At 38.0% G+C, this 21,930-nt stretch overlaps 1 protein-coding gene across 1 annotated transcript in view; it reads right to left on the minus strand.

Annotated features, from left to right (window-relative positions):
• The window catches only part of LOC115435301 (myelin basic protein-like), a 250,896-nt gene that overhangs the window by 199,348 nt on the left and 29,618 nt on the right, over positions 1-21,930 (minus strand). Inside the window, exon 4 of the mRNA XM_030157618.1 lies at positions 21,676-21,751. Coding sequence (XP_030013478.1) covers positions 21,676-21,751 — 76 coding nt within the window. The remainder of the gene's footprint in view (positions 1-21,675; positions 21,752-21,930) is intronic.

The following is a 21,930-nucleotide window of genomic DNA, read 5'->3' on the forward strand; positions in this document are numbered from 1 at the left end:
TAGAGAAAACTTTGGAGTTGACATTATTTATAAGTTCTTATCCTATTATTTATATTATTTTACTGTTTTTTTCCTGGTTTTTGTCTTTGTTTTAATGTATGAAAAAGTAAAATTACACAAAAATATTTGCATTTACAGACTAGCTTTATACAAATGTGAACAACCTGAAATGTCTTATGAGAAGAATGTGGAATTTTAATATTCTTCCTGTTACTGTTTTGTGTATTTGTAGATCCACTGTGATCTGTAAGTTGTGATGCACATGTATAAATGATAAACGAAGGTAAAATTGCACTTATTTTTCTTAAGAATTTTTAGGTTCATATTAGTTCATGTCGTGTTCAAGTACAGTTCATAGATGTAAACATTTTCATGACGCAATTTTACTATTTCCACTCAAAAACAGAGAGAAAACGTTGGAGTTGACATTATTTATAAGTTCTTATCCTAATATTTATATTATTTTACTGCTCCGGCCCACTTTAGATCATATTAGGCTGAATGTGGAACTGAACTAAAATGAGTTTGACATCCCTGTGTGTTAGAGCATTTAATTAATTGGTTGTAATCAGGGTGTGGAGGAGATTTTAAGCAATATAGTACAAAATGCTCCATGAAAACATCTCCTTCTCCACCTTTAAAGCATTATATCTCCAAAACTCCATTTCAGGGTTCTAATAAAACAGGTGAAGGCCTTCTGTTGTGATGAATTTTCCCTTAAAGCTGCATCTATTTTCCATGTGTGTAATGAGCAGTAAAAGCAGCAGCACAACAATCACCCACCAGGCCACAGTTAATGTAGCCTGACAGAAACAGCAGGACAGATGATAACTCTGGGATATTCTAGTGTGTTTGTTTGTTTGTTGGAGGTCCGTGTGCCTGCTGGATGTCTACTTCTACTCCATCTAGGAGCCACTCTGTTCACTCCCTCTGTGTGTGTCGCCTAAAGCTCCTCCAAACCCTGTGAAAACCACTAAAGCGCCTGCTTTCATCACATCTTGTAATAATATGTTTCCTGCTCCGTTCAATCTCCTTAGTTTCATAAGAGCTTCCATGAGGCAGGTAATAAATCAGCGCCTTCCACGTCTTAATCAGAGCCTCTGGAGTCTGGCATGAAGACTCCTGGAATAATGGGCTTTTTTCACTTCATGTTCTCCACCCTTCAGCTACGACAACGACCAGAGCTGCACAAACATCCTGAAAATGACACAAACATGCATCTTGTTCTGCGTTACTAGTGTTGTGACTTTATTTGGGAAAGATAAAAGTACAAGTAATTTGTGTTTGGATTTATTATAATTTTGTGATGCATATGCAATTGCATTTAATTTATTTCGGAGTAAAAAGATACAATATATTTCATTTGTGATTTATGTTAAAAGTTGAGTTAAAATAAGCAATAGTGAATGCTAAGATTAAGATAACTACGTTTCCCATGAGGCTTACCATTACCCATGAAGCTCAGGAATTTTCACGGAAGTAAGATGTATGTATGCCACGAGTTGTGAAAGTTGCATATGTTTCAAGTTGCCGTAGTAAAGAGGAATGTGTCTTTTTAAACCCAGAGTCTCGCTTTGTTATTTTTGGACGTAATTTGGATAATTACGACAACTAGGTTTGTTGGAATAATTCATGCAGGAGTTGATCTTCATTTGCAGATGTGCTTTGGATGTCCTCCTGTTCGCTTTTGGCTTTAATTCTTACTTCTTCGGTCCAGGTTTGTCCCGTTACATCCAGAGGCATTTCAGTTTGAGTGTGTTGGTACCAAACGGGCTCAGTGGTTCCAGACTCATTCTGAACAAAGCCAGAGCACTGTGGCTCAATTATACACATGGAAATACTCCATGATACAACTAATGCAGTATCCTGCACATAGAACACAAAAACATGGACGTTTAAAGCGGTTCTGTGTCATGTTCATATTCCAAAGTCAGAACCAGAACACACTTAGAACCAGAACCACCACGGAACCGACCCTATGTGTTCACAGACTGGATCAGCCACTGAATAAAGGATCAAAGCCATAGTTTCCACATCTGATTTATGGAATCATCTATTTATAATAATAATAATAATAATAATAATAATAATAATAAAATAATAATAATAATAATAATAATATATTATTATTATTATTATTATTATCTAGTTTAATTAAAGTAAAACTCATAGACACTTATTTTAACAGTGGATAAAATAAGACTGGGTCTTAAAACACTTGTCTATAATTGTTTATTAGTGATGTTCAATACCACAGATTTCCTTTCTGATCCGATACAGAGTAAAATTCAGGCAGCTATCGGCAATACGGATCCAATACCGATACTTTGTAGAAAAACACTTAATGTCTGGAAAATTAAAAAAAAAAAAAAAATAGTGTATTTCAAATCATAACAAGACAAACTTTTTTATCCCTGAGGGGCAATTTGTTCTACAGCCAGCAGTATCACACAGACAACAAACCAACAATAAATACAATAAATGGTCCATTAAGACAATAGCACCAACATTACAAAGAGTTATTCAGCAGAACAATGGCTGCCGGAACCAAAGAATTCCTCATCCTACTGGTCCTACATTTAGGAACACTGTATGTGCGGCCTGATGGAAGCAACCTGAACTCATCACACAGGGATGACTGGGATCATCCAGGACTGACTGAGCCTTCTGCAGAGCCCCCTCTGGCACAACACAGTCTGGTCAGTGAGTGTGGTGCCAGCAATTCTGCTGCACACTGTAGTGATGCACTGCAACCTGTTCCTGTTTTTAAGTGTAAGCAGCCCACTTCAGAAAGAATACAAGACAGGAGAGAAATTATTGTTTAATTATTAAGAACTATTAGAAAAATAAAAACTTGCGTATTAAGTCATGTTACATTTCTATCTGCAAATTTGAGGGAGTTATGGTCAAAAATGGGGTATTTTGAAAATCATGACCTTGAGTTTGACCTTTCAAGGTCATTGAAGGTCAACAAAATTGGTACCAAATAAAAGACCGTATCCAACTTCCTATAAGTCAACAATACAAAGTTAGTCAATATCTGTCTGAGTTTTCAACATACAAGCTGTGTTGTTAATATGCAAATTAGACGCTTAAGCCCTGGTCACTGCCAGTAACTCAAACTCCATATATACACATGTGACAAATGAGCTAGGAAATGGATAGAGAATTGAATTTCCAGTGATTTGGCAGTAGTTTGAAATTGCTACAATGAACAGAAGGGGAGTTATTAACGCTAAACAAATTTTACATACGTTACCATAGCAACTGGAAGTCCCACAATCTGAAGTTGCAAAATTTGTCATATGAGAAGGAACTTGAACACTGATGTTAATGTTAAATTTTGGTTGGACGGGACGAATATTTGCGATACTACAGCCAATTGAATGTCAGAAAACTGAGTTGAATGTCCCCTGATATTTACCCCGGGCACTAACGAGGGTGTGGCCCTTATGATGTCATGATGCAATACCATCAGATGGAGAACGGAAAAATGCACAATCCGGCTTTGGTTTCAAGTATTACGATGATTTTGACAGAAGTTATGGCGAAAAATCCATTTGTTGAACTTTGGCCTAATATTGTAAAAAACTAATCAGGTCGACTAGAGAATATGGACAAACATTTTGATGTGGTTTGATATTAATAATGACAGAAATGTGAGCGCTAGAGCGCAGACAGACAGACAGACAGACAAACAGACCTATATGCATTAGAGCTGAAACAATTAACCGACTCACAGTGATCCAAAAAAATTCATTTAATCACAATTCTCCTGAATCAAAGCTTTGTTTCCTTCATTTCTCTGCTGTTAAACATTGGTTCCACTGTTGTGTTTCACACGGACATTTATTGTGATGCACAAAGAAGCTTCAATTCAGGAAAACCGCAATAGAATATTTCCCTTCAAGCAATTTGAGTTGATCAATCGAATTGGGAATTTTTGCATTCACTTCAAGCACCTAATCGATTAATCGTTTCAGCTTAATATGCATATGCTAACCCTCTGGCAAACAATAATAGTTAAACAGTCGATAACGCAAATGGATGAATGTCCCGGCAAGGTTATTATCGTTAACGAAAACTAACGAAATGATGAAAACTAGAACTGAAAAAACATTTTCGTTAACTGAAATAAATAAAAACTATAATTAAAAGAAAAAAACGATAGCTAACTGAAACTGTATTGTGTGCTTATAAAACTAACTAAACGGATAAAAATTATGGATAAAATTCCCTTAGTTTTCCGTCAATGTAGGACTGATACAAAGTCGATAATTTCGCTCAAGCAATTTAGCTAGAGGTACTTCACGGTCCGTCACTTGTGGTTTCCAGTCGTCTTCTGGTCCCCACTCTACCTGGAAACATGGAGACTAAAGTCGGGAGAAAGCAGCAGAGTCCTGTCTGGGATTTATTTGAATACAATGGAGAAGAGGAGAAAAGACATGACAAAACTAAAACTAAACTAAAACTAAGCATTTAGAAAAAAAATGAAAACTAATAAAAACTAGCAAACCTGCTCTAAAAACGAATTAAAACTAAGTGAATTAGAGAAAAAAAAGTCAAAACTAAATAAAACTAAACTATAATGAAAAATCCTAAACTATTAGAACCTTGTGTCCTGGTCACCCCCCCCCCCCCCCCCCCCACAACCACACCCACCCCCCACCCCCGTCATGAGACCGTCCTTGTCAACAAGAAAACCCCCTAAAAACCCAGTGGTAAAAACCAGAGGGAGGAGCACAGTGAAGGACAGATCCAGTGTCATGGACAGACAGGTCTAATAATGACTGTGTTGGACCGGTTATTCATTCATTACATTTGTTTGGTTTTCGGCTTCAGTAAAAGTCGTGTTCTCAGTGTAAATATCTCGTGTTAATAATGAGAATCTGAAGCCTGTCATACTTCACCGCTTCCTCTGAAAAGCTGCTACGAGGAAATGAAGGACACAGTGGAGATAAAATGTAGAACCTGATGCTGTAGTGGTCTGTAAACCTGAATAAAATGTGTATTTGTTCTTTTTAGGTGCAGGTCTTCTGCAGCAGAAGCAGCTCTTTATTCAGATGCAGGTTTTCACTGAGCGGACTCTGATTATGTAAAAACAGACCAACTTGTAAACAACTGTAAGGGCCAATTATGTAGAGGATGACACACAATGGTGGTCGGAAACGCAGGGCTGTGCTGGGTCGGCTCTTTTCATAAAGACTGAATTTTATGTATATGCTGAAACCCCCCAGGAGTCCTTAAACCACTACAGACCCAGATAAGGGTCAGAGTCTGCGTCGGAGAATATCACCATGAAATTTATTAGATGCTGGACTCATACATGGAATCTCCATGACAACGGGCAGGCGTACCTATGCAAACCGAAGTTCGAAGACAAATGATAATGAGGGTGAAATTATAGGGGACAACTGATGCAGTCGGACCGATGACACTGGTGTACGAACTGTCGGCTTCAAAATCGAACAGAGTCTGAGAAGACGAACTGGAAGCAAATGATAAAACCGGGGATGTAACGATTACTGGTATAAGGATAAAATTGCAGACAGTTAGTATTACCGTTTAAATTCTAATTATCATGATAACCATGTTTGATTACCGCACTTTTAGGGGAAAAACCCTCTGTAAAGATCTGCTTTTATGTCAGATATTTGAGTATAGTTTTAATTTATTACAATTTTAATGTGTTCTATACCTAATATTTGGAACCAATATTCACTTTTAAAGTCTTTGAAAAGGTTTGTTGAACATCTTTGTGTTATTTATGCAATAAATTATATACATTTTTAAAATCGGATTTTATATATTTTGTGTGTTTTTTGTCCTTTTATGTTTTTATAGTTGGTTAAAGTGAAAAAAATAATAGACAGATATAAATGAAGTTGTGCTGAAAAAAAAAGATCCCAAACATGGTATAGTAACACATTGTTTATATAGTATATAAAGGCAAAATCAAGCATGACTGAAAAAACGGCCATAATAGGCTCGGACCACTAAGGGTTAAAGTTTCAGTTTGTTTTCACACTAGCATAATATGACGTTATGTAGGGACCCCCCCCCAGGGAATTTGTTTTATCTCGTGACTAAATCCGATCCGATTTGATCCGATCTTCTAAAACATGCCAGGAATCGGCAGCTTGATCGGATCATCCCTAATTACAGTTCCAATTCAAACTTTTCACCTCATGCTCAAACAAAGTTCAAGTGATTTGAATTTAAAGTGACAGCTCTAAATAAGTACTGTTATGGAATGAATCTGCACCAAAATAATGGTAGTAATCATGAAACCGAGATTATTTCTCTGACAGTATCATAAAACACTAAAATCTAATGGTGACATCTCACGCTCAGACATGTTCATATCCTGTCATTAATAATCGCTCTTTTATTACTACTATAGAATTTCAATATTGACTTATTACTGTATGTTCATAACTGGAGCCAACCATCACTTCGGACTACAGCTGCACAATATATCGTTTGAACATCGTACGTGCGCAAAATAGTTAGATTGCAGATTCTTCAGCGTAGGAGGTAAATGAACTCGACATGTTCTCATCTAAGTTCCTCCTGGGTACCTGACACACACTGCACACAGCCATCCACCAATCCATCCTTCTAATCAGTTTTGCCGAAGCAGACCACGCCCCCTGCACATGGAGTCGCTGGTAACAACATTGAATGAAAATGAGCGACGAACAAGAGAAAATCGCCGAAAATGAAGACTTGGTGCCAAAAAGAAAAGCAGTGTCAGTTTTCTGGAATTATTTCAGCTACAGAAAGATGAAACTGAAACGGGTTCTGTGTCGACACGAGAGGAAACACAACTAATGTGTCTGACCATTTACGTCTGCACCACACAGATATTATATCCTCTGAGTATTTTTCATATCGCATATATATCGCAGGGTTAAAAAAAAAAATCTCACAAGTCAGTTTTTTTTCCACTATCGTGCAGGCCCCTAGTCTGAACTCTCTTTTTCGGGGGGGTACCTGACAGTAGATAAGGGCGCAACGACCTTTAAACTCTGGGAGCCTTTGAACACAGTGTTTCGTAAACAGAACAATGAGCATCAGCCCAGAGTACACAGGGAGGTGACAGACTCCAGAACCAACTCATCCTCATCTATTCAGGCACAGACGTTCAGCGCCAGCGAGAGCAGACGATCAGCATTTCAGAGCGGACAGATATGTGAGCCGTGGGACTCAATCCGCTTCATTTTTCCTCCTCTCCATCGGTGTGGAAGAGGATGTGCAGCCGAGCATCTGGACAACAACAAAGATAGTGGTGGGACTCAGGCACGGGAAGCATTCGTCAGAAAAAACATCCACAGCTAGCGGCTGTGGAAGGACCCGGCCCCCCGCCGCCGCCCCCCCCTGCACCCGCTGCATTCATACTGGATCTGAAGCACCCACCAGCCCTGAGAAAAAAGACCCTCTGTGTCTCAGAAGCTCCATCTGGCATTCAGGACGCTGGGCCGATAAGAACCGCTGCCTCCGTGCACGCTCGTGACCTTTGACCTTTACTTTAAGGATCCGATCCGAAGGCGAAACGCAGCATTGAACTTTAAAAACCTTATAATATAATAAAAGCTAGACAGAAAATATATTCCTGCTGCGTTTATCCAAACAGATACGAACAAAACAAAGAAATAAAACTGTAACCAGCACCTGATGGCACACATTTATCCACATCCATCACTTATTGAACTTTGATTTTCTCTCTATTTCCTATTAATTTGTATCTGTTTGATCAGTTTTAGTTTATTTTATCTTGTACATCTATATATTTTTACTACTTTTATCATAGCATTTATTTTTGCCATATCTTTGCATTACTGTAAATGTGTTAAAGAAATAAACTTGACCTTGATGTGGACCTCTTTAAGTATGGGGTTAGGTTGGTGTCAAAATATTCATGTGCATAAGATACAAATGTGTGCATATTAGTCTATAATTGTGAAAAAATAGGCTCAGTATTTAGTGGGCAGGGCTAATAGGCTCAGTATTTGGTGGGCGGGGCTAATAGTCTCAGTATTTGGTGGGCAGGGCTAATAGGCTCAGTGTTTGGTGGGAGGGGCTAATAGTCTCAGTATTTGGTGGGCGGGGCTAATAGGTTCAGTATTTGGTGGGTGGGGCTAATAGGCTCAGTATTTGGTGGGCGGGGCTAATAGGCTCAGTATTTGGTGGGCGGGGCTAATAGGCTCTGTATTTGGTGGGCAGGGCTAATAGGCTCAGTATTTGGTGGGCGGGGCTAATAGGCTCAGTATTTGGTGGGCGGGGCTAATAGGCTCAGTATTTGGTGGGCAGGGCTAATAGTCTCAGTATTTGGCCTTTGTGCGTAAACCTCAAATGAAAGTAGAACCTCATAAAATGTTCCAAATTCTACATTATGTGATGTGTGGGTACAACTTTATTCTCGTAAATTACAATATTTTTCCCGCCTGTTTTTAAATGACAACGTTATTCTTGTAATATTATGGCTTTATTCTGGAAATATGACGACATTATTCTCATAATATTACAACTTCATTCTGGTAAAATTATTACTCTTTTTGTATTTGACTTCATTCTCATAAAATCACAGGTTTTATTTCCATATTTTATGAATTTATTCTCATAGTGACAGTGTTTTTTTTTTTTTTAATTTTCTTATGTGGTTCTAATTTGCCGTTGTAATTACCAAAGCATCTGTTGATTAAATAATAAACTCTGCGTTTGCTGTGACCACAACCTGCAGAAAATCCGTCTTTTTCAGGACATTCAGCTGTTTTTCACTCTGAGGCACATGTCATTAAAGCAATGATATGGTTCGAATCCATTTGCCGGTGGAAGACGGATTCCGACTGCAGATGAAATTAATCTGATAAGAAGAGGATAGTGTCAAACAGCTGAGATCACCACGCCTTAAAGCAGCCGAAGCACAAACACACACAACAACTGAGAAACACAAAATTAAAACTAGTGCATTAACATTAAAATGGACTTAAGCTGTAAATTTGCATCTGAAAGTCGCTGTTGAAGCTACAACACGTTCAAGAAAAGGCTGGAAAAGGAGAAAATTGGGAGTAAAATAATAGAGAAACAGGAAAGATCTGGACCAGTGGTGTCAAACATACGGTCTGTGGACCAAAACTGGCCGCAAAAGAGTCCAATCTGGCCCATGAAACGAAAAAATAACACTGAAGATATTAATAATAAATGATGTTCATGGATCAGTTTAGTTCAGGTTCCACTTTCAGACCAATATTGTATTTGTAGAAATTGTATTTGTCATTATTTATTGGTTTTTCTGTTATTATTTGACTGGTTCTGATCCACTTTAGATTTTATTTTCATTTTTTTTAACTATGATCTAAAGTGTATCAGAACCAGTCAAACACAGCACAATGTCCTATAAATAATGACAAATACAATTTCATTTTAAGTGCAAAAAAGTTAAATTACATGAAAATATTTACATTTACAAACTATCCTTTAACAAAAATAGAAATATCCTGAACAAATATGAACAATCTGAACTGTCTGTGAAAGTGGGCGTGGCTACAGATGTCCACATGAACTTTGTTGATTATTGATCACTGTTCTGGGCATTAAACTACATTAAGATGTTTTTTTTTTTTATGTTAGTGCTTTAAAATGTTCTTCTGCTGCTGTCGGACCAAAACAGACAAAACAACCACTGGATCTATCTCTTTTTCATCCTGTAGCTGTAGAAGTTTCAGTCTTGTGGACATTATTTCCATCTTGAATGCAATGATCGTGACGAGGGACTTTAAGTCCACGGCCACTATTTATATACCGATCTAAATATTCTGAAACAGTGTAAGATCTTCATACCATCAACTTGAGAGCACTGTGAGTTTCACAAAAAGCTGACGTACATTCACCTTACAACAAAATAATCCATAAAGTGGCCGTAGGTCTGATGTAGGAAGGTCTCAAGGCACCTTTAAGAAGACCGTGACAACTGTATATAATAATAATAATGGATTGGATTTTATATAGCGCTTTTCTAGATACCCAAAGCGCTTTACATTATTGATCCATTATTCATTCGCTCTCACATTCTCCCTCTGGTGGTGGTAAACTACATCTGTATCCACAGCTGTCCTGGGGCAGACTGACGGAAGCGCGGCTGCCAATTCGTGCCTACGGCCCCTCTGACCACCACCAAACATTCACACGCATTCATACACCAGTGTGAGTGGCACTGGAGGGAAGGAGGGTGAAGTGTCTTGCCCAAGGACACGACAGCACATGGACATAGTGGGATTCGAACCGCCAACCCTTCGGTTATTGGACAACCTGCTCTACCAACTTAGCCATGGTGTTTGTACGACACAAAATCACATCATTTTCTCGCAGCCGTACAAACTTCATAAGACGGTCGTAAGAAACTACTGCTCCATCCACGAATGTCTACGAATGTCTATGAACTCCACAACTCGTACAAACCCATCGATCATAAGAAACTTTGTGACTGAGGCTTCATGAGAGGTTTTGCAGAAAAAGTCACATTTTCTTCACTTTTCTCTGTTTCTCATATAATAACGCTCAACTTTGAACTTTAATGAACATCTACATGATCAGTGAATTAAATATAAGAAAATACCTGATTTATATTGAAAACATAAAAAAATATAGAGGATAATAATCACTTAAGAAAGGTTAGATTTAGAGAAAATGTCATTTGGGATCTGACACAACAGTATCTCTGGGTCTTTATGAGTTAAGGTAATTTTACTTTTCTCATTCTAAAACAGAGAAAAATGGTAGTTATTATTTCTAAGCTATATTTACCTCCGCCAGGAGGTATTGTGATCACTTTGCTTTGTGTTTGTTTGTGTGTTTGTTTGTTAGCAAATTTACGGGAAAACTATTCCAACCATCTTTACCAAATTGTCCCCACAGATAGGCCTAGGCCCTGGGACCAACCCATTACATTTTGGGCCAAGTAGGCCAAAGTTCAAGGTCACAGCAAGGTCACAAAACCTACAATTTTCCATCGTCTCATCATTGAGCTGTTTTCGAAAATTCATAAAAAATTCAAAACGACTCCGATTAGCCTCCAGTTTGATCCACCCGTAGCTTAGAACAATATCTTGTATCCACTGTGGAATGTGGGCTCTGTGAGCATTTCAATTTAACATTGAAAATCCCATTTACCACACATTTTTCATTAGAACGCAACAAATATTGATTGGAATTGCATATAATTTGACAGACACATGACTGGTACCAAGCTTCAACTTTGTACGAAATATCGTTCCGCTCCATTTCTCTTCCGTTACGCTCTGTTGACTTTTATTATTTTTTATGCACCATTTTCAAAAAATCATAAAAAATGCAATTCGTGAAATATCATTATGAAATTTGTTTTGGACATCCATACACAAATGTTATGTGACATAAGTTCCGGTTTTTGCTGTTCAGCGAAAATTATTTAAAAAGAAATAGTTGATCCACACATGCACACCGTTCAGGGTACTTGGCGGAGGTTTGTGTTCTCTGAACACTTGTTATATTCATATTTTTATTTAACTGATTCTATTTATCTATATATCATCTTCTGGATGTGTTGTGGAGGTTAGATCCCGAAACATTTTCATTATTATTTAACATATTTCAGTATTTTTCTCACATTTGTTTATGATTCAGAGCTCATAAAAAACAGCTCAAAGTGCATGTTAACGTTACCATTTAATTCTTTTTTTTTTTTTTAATACCGTCTTCCATTCATGGTGTTATTACTAAACTCCAGATGGTTTGTGTCTCAGCGTATATGTAAACAGTGGATGTGCTCATTTCCTGTCTACAGACCAAAACCAAACTGAACCATTCACTCATTTTCTGCCACTTCATCCAATCAGTCAAGTCTTTTTAATTTGAATATGAGCTGAGGAGCGTCCAGGCCGCAGTGGACGACAACAGCTGCTTCAGGAAATGCAAGAATATGTCGGCGTCTGCACTGGAGGAACGAGGGAAGCAGAGGAAGGGATGGGTTTAATTAACCCTTAAAGACCCACAGATACTGTTAGAGACGTTTACAGGTGAATGTAGTTAACCCTTATTAAGTCATTTATCAACATTTATTCTAATATTATCCTCTGTATTTTACATTTTTCAGTGTATTTTCCTATATTTAATTCACTGATCATGTCGATGTTCATTAAAGCTCAGATTAAATTGAAAGGTTATTAAATCAGAAATAGAGAAAAACTGAATAAACAGTGTCTTTTTCAGTCCAATCTGTCATGAACTGAACATAAACCCAGTGTGTCCATCCACTGTCTCTGATCCAACTCCATGGGTTTGACTGGGGAATCAATGTTTACATTTATTTTTACTTGATTTTTTTTCATTTCATTGCCTTTTTTCTCATTTTTTTAATTAATTTTTTTCAGTTTGTGTCTTTTTTTGTTAATGTTACTTATTACAGTGTTGATTTATTATCAATTTTTGTTCATTTTATTAATTACTTTGCCTCTTTTTGTTGATTTGGTTGCTTATTCTCTTCTTTTTTAACTTTATTTTAGTCAATTTTTGGCTTGTTTTTTCACATTATTTATTATTTTGTAGGTTTTTTTTATTCATTTATGTTCATTTTCTTCACTGTCATTGGTCCAACTCCATGGGTTTTACTGGTGAATCAATGTTTACATTTTTTTACTTGATTTTTTTTTTTTCATTTTATTGCCTTTTTTTCTTATCTTTTTTCTTCATTTTTTTCAGTTTGTGTCTTTTTTTTGTGCATGTTACTTATTACAGTGTTGATTTATCATAAATTTTTGTTTATTTTATTCATTACTTTGCCTCTTTTTGTTCATTTTGTTGCTTATTTTCTTCTTTTTTTTTCAGACTTTATTTTAGTCCATTTTTGGCTTTTTTTTCACAGTATTTACTGTTTTGTAGGTTTTTTTTATTCATTTTTGTTAATTTTCTCCACTGGCATTGATCCAACTCCATGTGTTTTACTGGTCAATCAGTGTTGTAGAAGATGACGGTGTTTCCACGGTAACTACGGAGCCTCTGAACGTCCAAATATGGTCATATCTCAGTGCATCAGTGGATGGTTTTGGGCCTTTAAGGGTTAATGTGATCAGGTTCTTTCCTCCACAGCTGCACATCCACTTGAACATGCATTTGTTGGAAATGACGGACATATGGGGCGCAGTAGTGAGGCTCGTACTTTTGTACCCATCAGCCCCGGCCTCATAGAGCAGCTGTTAACGGACACATACACTCAGCGATTGTCCGTCCAGATGGTCGAGGACGGATGACGTGGATCTGAAATGACGGACAAACGGACGCATGAACACGGCGGGAAAACACACGGACATGAGATTCAGTCTGAAAACGAGGCAGGAGAGAATGAACGGATGGAGAATTTAAGACCAAAGCATCCCAGAGTTAACCCTTAAAGACCCAAACGTCCACCTTTAACCCTTAAAGACCCAAACGTCCACCTTTAACCCTTAAAGACCCAAACGTCCACCTTTAACCTAAACCATCTACACTCAGTGCCAATGAAAACGCAACACTTGAATGTGTTTTATTGTTCCTGAGCTGCATCAATATGTTTAAGTTTCACCTGTATAAGATAATCCCAGACAATTTCTTAACAACCTGAGACGGGTTGAGCTATTGTCACGCTTGAATAAACTTGTCTGCATTCATAAGACTTGTTTTTCTCATTGCTCAGCAATGAGCAGCTCAACTTAAGGAATTGTGGTCAGTTAAGGAGTGGTCATGTTCTGTATATAAAGGCAAGCTGAAAAGCACCAAAATCATTTGCAATAACTCAGCGATGCCTAGACTGACATGTGACCAAAGATGCCATGCTATGGGGCTCCTGGAGGCCGGAATCTGTGCTCGGCAGGTGGCGCGCCGTTTTGGATGCAATGTGTCCACCATAGTCAGGATGCAACAGAGGCATGAAGAAACTGGCTCAACTGCAGACAGACCTGGTCCTGGATGAGCACGTGTGACCACGCCACAGCAGGATCGCTACATTGAGCTGTAGCACCTCCAGGACCGCTTTGTGACTTTTGGTTTTGGGGGTCCTTGAGTTTCTTTCTTGATCCTTATTTTTTGTCAACAAATTTGGATGTGATTTTTTATTTTTACTGTATAGAAATGGCCTATGATTAATTCCAAAGAGCTTATGGAATAAAAATCCCCATCGATTTAAAAAAATATAAGAATCTTCAAGTGTTGCGTTTTCATTGGCACTGAGTATACAAGGGATGGGAATCAAGAACCGTTTAACAATTCTGCTTATCAATTCCGCCTTCGTTGTGCATGTGCGATGACGTCACGCGTACGCTGCATTGTTTTGGTCAGAACGTAGCCAACATGGTGCTGAGGCAGAAACGGTCCAAACAGACGACACCAGGTCCAGTTGAACACTATCAAAGCTTCGACTTCTTCTAAAGGGTGGAATCCTTCCAATCTGCTCAAACATTTGTCCACAGCATGGGATTCATTTACAGGAATGTCACGTATTTGATTCGCTACTTAGCGGCGCTTGTGAATGTGGCGGCAGAGTGAACATTGGGCCCAGTTCCGGTTCCGGTGTGGGCAACGAACATCATACCCAAATACAAGTTTCTGAAGGTATGGGAAAGAAAATGAGGTGCACAACAACGGGAAACGAGCTGAGCCGAGTTGAACTGCCTCTATGTCGTGTACATGCGGCAATAAAGGAAATAGTAAAGCGTCTTCAGTTTCACTTTCACTGCACGCCCCCCCCACCCCCGAACAGGGCCCGGCGTCGTCTGTTATTATTGTTTGTACATATTGTATATTTTCTGTGCAGAGATGGAAATATAAAAGACAGTTAATGCAAACACACCTGTTTGTACTCTTTTATTCCCTCACCCAATGAAAATCAATAACAGAATCGATAAGGAATCAGATCGATAAGCAAAATCGATAATGGAATCAGAATCGTTAAATTCTTATCGATTCCCATCCCTACCATCTACTGATCTAAACTGTTTAATACCTGTTGATCCACTAATCCTATCAATCCATGGAAATAATTGGTTCAAAATACAGTTCTTCATCTTTTCATGGTCATCAGATATGACCCCTTTGGACGTTCAGAGGCTCTGTAGTTACCGTGGAAACACCGTCATCTTCTACAACATTGATTCACCAGTAAAACCCATGGAGTTGGATCAATGACAGTGGATAAAATGAACAAAAATGAATAAAAACCTACAAAATAATAAATAATGTGGGGAAAAAAAAGCAAAAAAAATTACTGAAACATAGTAAAAAAAAAAAAAGAAATTAAGCAATAAAATGAACAAAAAGAGGCAAAGTAATGAATAAAGATTAATAAATCAATAAAATAATAAGAAACACTAGCAAAATAAGCCACAAACTGAATAAAACTGAAAAAAAAGAAAATGAACTAAAACAAGTAATGACAAACATTGATTCACCAGTCAAACCCATGGAGTTGGATCAATGACAGTGGAGAAAATGAACATAAAAAACCTACAAAATAATAAATAACGTGAAAAAAAACAAGCTAAAAATCGACTAAAATAAACTGGAAAAAAAGAAGAAAATAAGCAACAAAATGAACAAAAAGAAGCAAAGTAATGAATAAAATGAACAAAAATGTATAATAAATCAACAATGTAAAAAGTAACATTTAAAAAAAAAAAGGACACAAACTGAAAAAAACTGAAGAAAAAAAAGCAAAAAAGGCAACAAAATGAACAAAATTAATTAAAAAAAAAAAAAAAAATGTAAACATTGATTCCCCAGTCAAACCCATGGAGTTGGATCAGTGACAGTGGATGGACACACTGGGTTTATGTTCAGTTCATGACAGATTGGACTGAAAAAGACACTGTTTATTCAGTTTGATCTGTTTCTGATTTAATAACCATTGAATTTACTCTGAGTTTTAATGAACATCTACATGATCTGTCAATTAAATATAGAAAATACAAGATTTACACTGAAAAAAATGTAAAATACAGATGATAATATTCTTATAAATGGTGATAAATCAGTGAATAAAGGTTAAAAGTGGAGGAAAGGTCCTGTGGTGTTTAAGGGTTAAATCTTAAAGATGGAGGACCTGGAGGTGAGAGGGAACAGAACAATGGAGTCAAAGCCAGAACACTGGTCCAGTGATGGAGCCCTGGAGGGGGAGGGGGGGTTATGGGGGGGGCTGGTGTTGGCAGTGCCAGGGCCGGTACCGTCCAGTACCAGCCTCAGACACAGAGACAAATGAGTGACACAGACGCTGCACTTTACATTAAAGCACAGAGGGAAATACACTGGACACACACACACACACACACACACATACACACACTTTACATTAAAGCACAGAGGGAAATACACTAGACACACACACACACACACACACACATACACACACTTTACATTAAAGCACAGAGGGAAATACACTGGACACACACACACACACACACACACACACACACATACACACACTTTACATTAAAGCACAGAGGGAAATACACTAGACACACACACACACACACACACACTTTACATTAAAGCACAGAGGGAAATACACTGGACACACACATACACACACACACACAGATACACACACATTTTACATTAAACCACAGAGGGAAATACACTGGACACACACACACACACACATACACACTTTACATTAAACCAAAGAGGGAAATACACTGGACACACACACACACACACACACACACACACACACACACAGATACACACAGATACACACACACTTTACATTAAACCACAGAGGGAAATACACTGGACACACACACACATATATACACACACACACACACACACACAGTGTTTTTCATTGAACACAGACATAAAGTGTGTTTGGTTCAAACATTGAACTGTCTTTAATTTCCTTCCTGTTTATAACATCATTCGTCTGTTTTCCATTGACCCTTAAATTATGAGTGAATAGAACTTGGGGCATCTGTGGCTCAGTTGGTAGAGTGGGTCAGCCAAAGACTGAAGGGTCAGTGGTTTGAATCCTGCCACATGTCGAAGTGTCCTTGACTCTAAATTTCTCCCAGTAGGTCTGTTCTGGTCTGGTCTGTTCTGTTCTGGTCTGGTCTGGTCTGTTCTGGTCTGTTCTGGTCTGTCAGTATGAGTGTGAGTGGATGAATGTAAAGCACTTTAATCACAATAAAATTATACAAGCACTGACCCTTTACCACTACGGCTGTGTATCAGCAAGAATCTGGTGATACGACACAAATTAGGGATGCAAATTATCAATTAATTCATTAATCGTTAGTTGGCTGCCCTTATCGATCAATTAACAATTCATTGATACGTGGTGATTTTCCTGAGAACCTGAACTTCATGCGTTTCATGTGTGTGTGTGTGTGTGTGTGTGTGTGTGTGTGTGTGTGTGTGTGGGGTTACTTGCATGCCCGCAGTACAGCCGGGGGAATCGTGTGTGTTGGCTGGTAACTGCGCACGTGCGTGTGTCACTTTCCGTCCTACTTCTAATACTATGGGGGTACAGTGCAGTCCGTGCCCCCCCAGAAGTGAAAGTGAAACTTTTCGCTCATTTCTCTTTTCTCCACCTACTGAAGCTTCACAAATGCATTACATATCTGTGGCCTGAATCAGGAGCCTGGAGGATATTTTCAGCTTCTGTCTCACTGACCGTGGACTAGACCAACCTCCAGGGAAAACGTTCTGATACCGACCCCGCATTTGTGCGAGTATTTAGTCGGGGGTGCACCGCTCCCACAAACAGATGGGCCGAACTGCGTTTGGCTCCATCATGTCCATGAAGACATTCTAACTCATCAACGCCACGATCCGGTTCAATGACAGGATATACCAGCGGCGGAATCGCAGCGCAGACAAACCGCGACAAATCTGCGTTTGAATAAATACCTAAAAATATCGATACAGTACTTTTTAATATTGATACAGGATTGTGAAATGAAATATTGCGATACACTGCAGAACCAATATTTTCTTACAGCCCCATTTCCCACTGGACCTGACAACTGTCACTGTCTTGGAATGTGTTTGGAAATGACCATAAATAGTCACTTTTCCTGTTAATCTCATCATCGTTAATCAGTCTTCCTGATGATGTGAGACAGACCTCCACTCTGACAATATTTAAGTTCAGGCTGAAAATGGCTCTGTTCAACTGTGCATAGAACAACTGAAAGGCTTCTATCTGACCTCTGACCTTTTACTTTGTTTTAATTGATTATTATTTATGTTTGATTATGTTTTAATTGTATTTGTGTGTTTTTAATCTGTCTCTTTTCTATTTTGTAAAGCACTGTGAATTGCCTTGTGTATGAATTGTGCTATACTAATAACTCTGCCTTGCCTTTGCCTTAATGGAACAACGCCCTTGTGTTTTTTGGACATTTAGTAAATATCGGTAAACTTTTGCGCACACGTCCAATAGAAAAGCGTCGGCTGTGACTCATCATGAACCTGTTTTTTCACCTGATTAAGGTTCATGTTCAGCAGTTCAACCACCAGCGTTCATCAGCTGTTACCGACCAGTTCAGTCTGAGATGGTGCAGAAAAAGTGACCCTCTTTTAGCCGGATGGGGGGGTGAGTCGGTGGGGTGGGGGGTGCATAGGCAGGTGATGGTGGGGGGTGTATTCTGCACCGGCCTGGCCCAGGTAATGGACCTGTAATGGGCTTTTAACTACCTCACCGCTGACGTTAGTGTTTGTCCTCGGCTGGAAAAGCAGCGCAAACAGGAAGTGCAGCGCGGCGACGTCCCCAGACGCTGGACGGACCGAGACGAGTCCGGACGCCGCCTGATGACACCGACTCCAAAACAGACTCAGATAAAACACCGCCGAGCCGTCCGTCATAAAACACTCACACCGCCTCAGTTTGGTGGAACTTCCTCGTATTTGCGTGAGTCGTCCCTGAATCCGACTAATGGGGTTAAATGTGCACTGCCTCGGTGCACAGATCCACTTATAATGTGTCCTGTTCCATCTGTACGACTGTACGCTGATAAGAAAATGAGTTTTACAGACAGTCAGAGGACAACATCTACGGTCAAACATTAACCCTCAAACACCCAGGGTTACCTCAGCTCCAAAATATGATCTGTATTTAACTTTTCTAAAGTGATTGATCACCATTTATAATGACATTATTCTCTGTATTTAGCATTTTTTCAGAGTAAATCATGTAATTTTCTATATTTAATTCACTGATCATGTAGATGTTCATTAAAGCTCAGAGTAAATTCAAAGGTCATTACAACAGAAACAGAGAAAACTGAAGAAAAAGTGATTTTTTTTAGCAAAATATATCAATAAATGAACACAAAAGTAATTGACCAATTGAATTTTTGTAGTTTTTTTGACTGAGTTATTAGTTACTTCTAAATAAAGACAATATAAAATGAAACCATTGATAATCTTTGCTGTTTTACAGCTTTATATGTTTTCATTTCAGCTGCAAATTTAACCCTTACAGACCTACAGCTATTTCTGTGATGGTATTTTTCTCTATATTTAACTTTTATTTATTTTCATATTTACCTCTGCATTTTGTGGGTTTTTTTTTCCAGTATAAATACTGTATATTTCTATATTTAATTCACTGATCATGTAGATGTTCATTAAAGCTCAGAGTAAATTCAAAGGTTATTACATCAGAAACAGAGAAAACTGAAGAAAAAGTGACTTTTTTAGCAAAATATATCAATAAATGAACACAAAAATAATTGACCAATTGAATTTTGTAGTTTTTTTGATTGAGTTATTATTCATTCATTCATTATCTGAACCTGCTTTATCCTCACTAGGGTCACGGGGGTCGCTTGGAGCCTATCCCAGCTACTTATGGGCGAAGGTGGGGTTCACTCTGGACATGTAGCCAGTTCATCGCAGGGCTTGATTGAGTTATTAGTTACTTTTAAATAAAGACAATATGAAAGGAAACAATGATAATCTTTGCTATTTTAGAGCTTTACATGTTCTAATTTCAGCTGCAAATTTAACCCTTAAAGACCTACAGCTATTTCTGTGATGGCATATTTAACTTTTCTTTAAGGATTTATCACTATTTATTATCATATTTACCTCTGCATTTTGTGTTTTTTTCATTATAAATCCTGTACTTTCTGTATTTAATTCACTGATCATGTAGATGTTCGTTATAGCTCAGAGTAAATTCAAAGGTTATTACATCAAAAACAGATAAAACTGAAGAAACAGTGACTTTTTTAGCAAAATATATCATTAAATGAACATAAAAATAATTGGCCAATTAAATTTTTGTAGTTTTTTTGACTGAGTTATTAGTTACTTTTAAATATAGACAATATGAAAGGAAGCAATGATAATTTTTGCTGTTTTACAGCTTTATATGTTTTCATTTCAGCTGCAGATGTAACCCTTAAAGACCTACAGCTATTTCTGTGATGATATTTTTCTCTATTTAACTTGTTGCAGAAGATGACATTTTGTTTTGTTTGTTTTCTCCATTTTATTTGTTTTTCATCAATTTTGTTCAGTTTGTGGCTTAGTTTGTTAATGTTAAATATTATTTTGTTGATTTATTATTAATTAATTGTTCATTTTATCTAATACATTGCCTCTTTTTGTTAATTTTGCTGCTTATTTATTCTTTTTTTACTTTATTTTAGTAATTTTTTTGCTTATTTTTTCACATTATTTATTATTTTATTGAGTTTTTATTCATTTTTGTTCATTTTATCAATTACTTTGCCTCTTTTTGTTAATTTTGTTGCTTATTCTTTTTTTTTTTAAACTTTATTAATTTTTTTCCTTTTTGCAGAGGTCAAAGGTCAGATTCAGTCTGGAGTCAGTGCACATGTGAGTCTAATAACCCCCCCCCCCCCCACCACCACCACCCATTAATGACCCAGTTTAAGACCAGGGTCGTTAATGGACTGAAGCAGGAGCCGATCGATCAGCGAACACATCCATCTGATGAACGTTCAGGACCTCCAGACCAACGCCTATGATGACATCATCATATCCACTGACACATGCTCAGTTCCATCCATGGACACCAGCGTCTCTGGACCATGACCTGGTTCTGTTCCATAATCTGAGGTTGATCAGGGCTGAGAGCGACTGGTTCAACATGTGTTCGACTGATTCTATAACCACAGCAAAAGGAATCAATACAAATATCAATAGGACATCAACTGGACCTGGAAATGAAGCACAATCCAGTCCACTTCCATCTGTCCCTGTATTATTATTATTATTATTATTATTATTATTATTTACTGCTATTACTTATACTACTTATTACTTATATCAATGTTACTGTTATCACTTTATCATATTTAATCCTGTGATTATAAATACACATATATTATATATTGTGCATATTCTAATATTATCAGTAATTGGTGTAAAATACAGTTCTTCATCTTTTCATGGTCATCAGATATGACCATATTTGGACATTCAGAGGTTCCATAGTTACTGTGGAAACACCATCATCTTCTACAACATTGATTCACCAGTGAAACCCATGGAGTTGGATCAATGACGTGTCAATGTCGGACTTCTTCTGTTTGTTTTTCTGTTTGTTTTTTCTGTTTGTTTTTCTGTTTGTTTTTTCTGTTCATCCTCTGAACTGTCGTGTACATTCACCGTCCGTTTACAGATTTATCGTCTTACCGAACACTTCGTCCTGGGGTTCTGGATCCGCCGTCTCTGCCGTCGTCAGCGCCGCTGTGGGTTCAGGTGACGACACCTTTAACAGGAACAGAGACAGAGACAGAGGAGGTGAGGATGGAGGCGCCATGGCAACCAAGCACAGACCCAGACCAGAGCACAAGGAGGAACCCCCCCCCCCAGACCAGAACACCAGGAGGACCCCCACCACACCACAAAACAAGGAGGACCCCCCCACCCCAGATCAGAACACCAGGA

This window comes from Sphaeramia orbicularis, chromosome 16, assembly GCF_902148855.1.
Source record: "Sphaeramia orbicularis chromosome 16, fSphaOr1.1, whole genome shotgun sequence".
NCBI lineage: Eukaryota > Metazoa > Chordata > Actinopteri > Kurtiformes > Apogonidae > Sphaeramia > Sphaeramia orbicularis.